We start from the raw sequence: 5,000 nt of genomic DNA on the forward strand, positions 1-5,000 counted from the left end.
TGAACAAGCAGGGTATATTATATTAGACTAATGCTTTTTTTTATTTACAAAAATTATGAAACCAATTTAACTCCCCATCCATACATTACTAAGATAATCTTAATTCAGTTCCATATTCCAGTTTGCTAAACCAATTAGAATTCAATTCTATGTTTTAAGTATGACTAGATTGTTATCTAGTACAAAAGAAATTCTCCATCACAGTCTCCTGGGTGTTCTTAATAACCTGATGAGGACTTACTATTAAATTTTGTTTTGTAATCCACATGTATGGTATATATGTAATAAAATCATAATCATATGTACAAAAAGATCAAATAAAATAATACCCCATATTTATCTTTACTGTATTTCATTTCATGTTCATTAACCCAATGTCAGCAGGTTTATGTATTGTCCCCTTTAGAATTTTGCGAGTTTTGTTACTTGCAGATGGCTCTACATGTGCTCAGCCACCATGGAGTCTATCAATTGGCCCTAGTGACTGATCTGGATTTCCCATTCCTTGAATTGGCAGGAAAATGTGTTTTTTTTTCTGATAATATTAATATTGACATTGTTATCATTCTTACTAATATTATGATTATTAAATTGTTATTAAATTATCAATAACACCAAAGACAATAAAATAATAGAAAAGAAGTTTTCAAAAAATTGGCATTGTAGAGGCTACGGTGATTACTTGAGTCACTGTAGGTATATTTTTCATAAGCGATTAAAGGCTTATGGCATCTTCTACACCATTTAGGGCAGAATATCTGCCCTAAATGTGTGTGGTGTGCAACCCAACATTTAGGCTTAGCTTGTATATGGCAAGAATTAATGCCTACCATCACTGTTAAGTTTGGTGTGGTTTTAACCCACTCAAGGTGACAACTCTCAGTACCATACCAATCCATGAGCTGGGGTATGGATGGAGTCAGCTGCTTTAACTCAACCACCCCGGATTTATGTTCTGTCCCCTGTATCTTTTTGTGAAAGTTGTTTCATACAGATGGCCCCCACATGTGCTCAGCTGGCAAGGAGTCTATCAGAAGTCCTAGTGATCGATCCTGATTTCCCCATTCCTTGAATTGGTGGGAAAATTGGTTTTTCTTTTTAATACAGTTCATATTGATACAATTATTATGGTATTGATGTTATATTAGATTGTTATTAAAATCTCAATAACATTTGAGATAATTTAACCCAATGGCGTCGGGTATAGAAAATTAAAAAAAACTCTACACTCTGGCGAACGGCGGCAACACGCCGACTCTGAGCGCGTGAATTCGGTTCATCAAGCCGAATCATTGCCTCAGGGGCGTTTTGGCGCGGCGCCGCTGCGGACAGCCTGCACGCCTCATTTCGGGCGTATTGTTATGACGGCGATAGCCGTGACCTGTCGCCATTGGGTTAATAATGCAAAAAACCCTTTCCAAAAGTCGAGGAATAGGGAAACAGGTGAGATAGGTAGGACTTATAACTGACTCTTTGATGACTAAAAACTTGTAGAGCCATCTATGTGTAAACACAATAAATAACTTGTATTACAGTGGGATTGGCATGTATTCTTTCCATGTGGGGTGATTGGGTTAAGTAAAACTTAGAGGTGAAGGAAACAAATTTACCCTGCTCTCTATGCTCTTGAAAGCAATATAAATGGTTGTTTGGGAAATGCATCTAAGAAAAGCCCACTTTTAAAGAGCTGTTTCTCTGCAATGACCACAGCAAACAACTGTCTTTGTTGCACAAAAATTTTAGCATGCTCGGCAGCACATAACATGATGGGACGTCATTCCAGCGTGAGGGATGGAATCAACTGTGAGTGGGATAATGGGCACAGCCTCCAGACAATAAGTAAGTAGAAATGGTGCATATTCCAATCACATTGCTTTCAAAAGATATTATATGCTCAGCCCCCTTCACCATGTCAGATACAAGTATCATTGCCATTGTCTTCTGCTGACAAACTAGACAAACTACTATGATAATAATGGATTCCACAGTACATCTTGTGGAATCCATTATTACCAAGCTTGACAGAATTTCAGATGCGGACATATTCTGAAAAATTACCAAATACACACATGCATGTCTATTTACTGATATTACAAGGGTTTGAATGAGTATGGACGGCAGTTAATGGTGAGGGGAGCTATTGTACACATTAATACACAATTTAAGATCTCCTAGCATCGCTAACATAGGAACTCTTTCATTTTTCTTAAAATTGGTTATGCATGGAAGAAAGGCCGAGCATACGAGGACCATTAAGCCAAAAATACCTTAACAAATGACAGCAACACTCCATCCCTGGTTTCACCCGGTATAATATCGGTGACCAGATCACAGACATATATCCTAATGGGGGTTAATGTATAATACTCAACAGGTACCAAAAGACTACTTATACAATAAAAAGTCTTCAAAATATCTTACCTCAGACCCAATACACCAAAATTCGCCATTTTCCTCAAGCTGAAAGCTCACTGGCTTGTCTCCGTAAGTCTTCGCCATTTTGAATGTAAACAAAGAGTCGCTTCTAAACCAGGGTTGCGAAGCAGAGAATATCGCCCAGAATAAAGTATTTATGATTTGATTGATACACACCAGTTAGTTAAGTCATATTGAAACCTAAATATCTAATTTGATAAAAGCAGCTTTTATATCGAAACTGCAAACATGCTTTATAGATTATTATGAAATTTTATTAAACAAATATTATGAGCCGGTTATAAAATACAATACTGTAGATCCATTCAAGGGTTAACAGCACAGTTTGCTAGCTTGGTGCCACTTTTGCAGACTTTGCCGTGTCAGAGGCTTTGCTCTATGCTTTACTCTTGTGAAATGTTACATGCTACATTCATTAAAATGCCAGTCATGTCAGAATACGTAATATGTGGAGATATGAATATTTAATGTAGTAAACAGGAAAGAAGACATGTAACAATACACATGACATTGGGAATTGAAATAATTTATAAGCATATTAATATGAATTAGCGGGACCCGTGAAAATACTATGAAAAGAAAGAAAGAAAGGACAAAAAATCTCAGCTCTTCCCTTCTTCTTTCACCTCTCTACCACTTTCTCTCTTTCCAAGTTCTGAATAAGTACTTTTAAAAACTTGCGTCTTCCTTTCAAATTCTGCCATTTCCTACCCCTCTGAAACCCCTCTCCCATCCTCCTCCCTTTCCCTTTAACCATCTCCGTTTCCCCTTACCCATCCCCCCATTTCAGACCTCTCGTTTTCCCCTCCCTTTCCCTTCCGTCATCTCTCTTTTCTCTCTACGCTTCCTTTCCCTCCCTTCCTCCCTTACCTCTTTAAGCCACCTCTCCCCTCATTTTCTCCCTCTCCCCTTTTCTTTTCTACGTCTTCTTTCCTTCCCTTTCTTTCCCCTTCTTTCCCCTTCCCGTCTCACCTCCTCTTTTAAACTCTCCCCTCAGATGGTTGTTTAAATAATTTATGTACATAAACTGACGGTCAAAGAATTTTATTGCAGTGTACTGGCCTAGAAGAAAAATAATGATAATAATAACAATAATAATAAACAACAATGATGATGATAGCGATAATGATAATAACGATAATGATAACAATAGCAATGCTAATGATAAAGATAATAGTGATAATAATAATGATAATGATAAAAAAAAAAATAATAATAATGAAAGTAATGGTAATACTAGTAAAAATAATGATGATAATGATAAAAATGATATGGTAATTATAATAATAATGATTATAATGATAATAGTAATAATAATGATAATAATAATAAATATAGTAATGATAATACTGATAATGATGATGATAATGATGATGATAATGATAGTAATTATAATAATAATAACTAACAATAATTAAAAATGATAATGAAAATAATAATAATAATGATAACAATAATAACAATAATAATAATGATAATGATAAATATAATAATAATAATACTGAGGATGATGATAATGATGATGATAATAATGATAATAATTATAATAAGAATAATAATTGTAATAATTATAATAATTATAATAATAATTGAAAATGATAATGAAAATAACAATAATACTTAAAATAATAATAACAGTGATAATAAAGATGATAATAATAATGATAGTAATAATGATAATAGTTGTAAAATAATTATGATAATGATAATACTGTTGATGATGATGATAATGATGATATTAATAATGATAATAATAATGAAATATAAGTAGTAATTACAGTAGTAATGAGAATAATAACAACGAGGATAACAAAATAACTATGATAATAATAGCAATAACAATAGTAATAATAATAATAACTATAATAATAATAAAAAATAATGATAATAATAATAATTATAATGATAATGATAATAATAATGATGATAATGATAATAATAATATTAATAATAATAACAATGATAATGATAATAATAATACTAAAAACGATAACAATAATCATAATAAAATAACAATAGTAATAATAATACGAGAAAATAAAAATGATGATAATAGTACTGATAATAAATCATAATAACGATACTGATAACATTAATAATAATAATGACAATGGCAATAATGATGATAAAAGCAACAATGATAATAAAATTGATAATGATGATAATAATAGTAATTATAATAATAATAGTGCTACTAACAATGATAAAATAATTCTAATAATAATGATAATAATATCATCATGAGTAATCATGAGTAATAATCATGAGTAATAATGATAATAGTAATGTTAGTATTGATAACAATAACAATTATAATAATACAAATAACAATAATAATAACAAAGTTAGTGATAATAACAATTATAAAGATAATGATAATGATAATGATGATAACAATAATAACAATAATTATGATATTGATAATAGTGATGATTATAATAATGATGATGATAGTAATGATAACTATGAGTAATAATGATAATGATAATAAAGGTAGTATTAGTAATAAGAAGGATAATGATAATAGTTCTGATAACATTAATTATAATAATGATAATAACAGA

General features: G+C 31.2%; 1 protein-coding gene across 2 annotated transcripts in view; it reads right to left on the bottom strand.

Annotated features, from left to right (window-relative positions):
* The window catches only part of LOC125027170 (SWI/SNF-related matrix-associated actin-dependent regulator of chromatin subfamily B member 1-like), an 8,297-nt gene extending 5,725 nt beyond the window's left edge, over window positions 1-2,572 (bottom strand). For both annotated transcript variants that reach the window (XM_047616074.1, XM_047616073.1), the window contains exon 1: window positions 2,422-2,572. In XM_047616074.1, coding sequence (XP_047472030.1) covers window positions 2,422-2,499 — 78 coding nt within the window. In that variant the 5' untranslated portion in view covers window positions 2,500-2,572. The remainder of the gene's footprint in view (window positions 1-2,421) is intronic.
* Window positions 2,573-5,000: the final 2,428 nt, after the last annotated feature.

Source organism: Penaeus chinensis, chromosome 7 (assembly GCF_019202785.1).
Source record: "Penaeus chinensis breed Huanghai No. 1 chromosome 7, ASM1920278v2, whole genome shotgun sequence".
In the NCBI taxonomy this organism is placed as follows: Eukaryota; Metazoa; Arthropoda; class Malacostraca; order Decapoda; family Penaeidae; genus Penaeus; species Penaeus chinensis.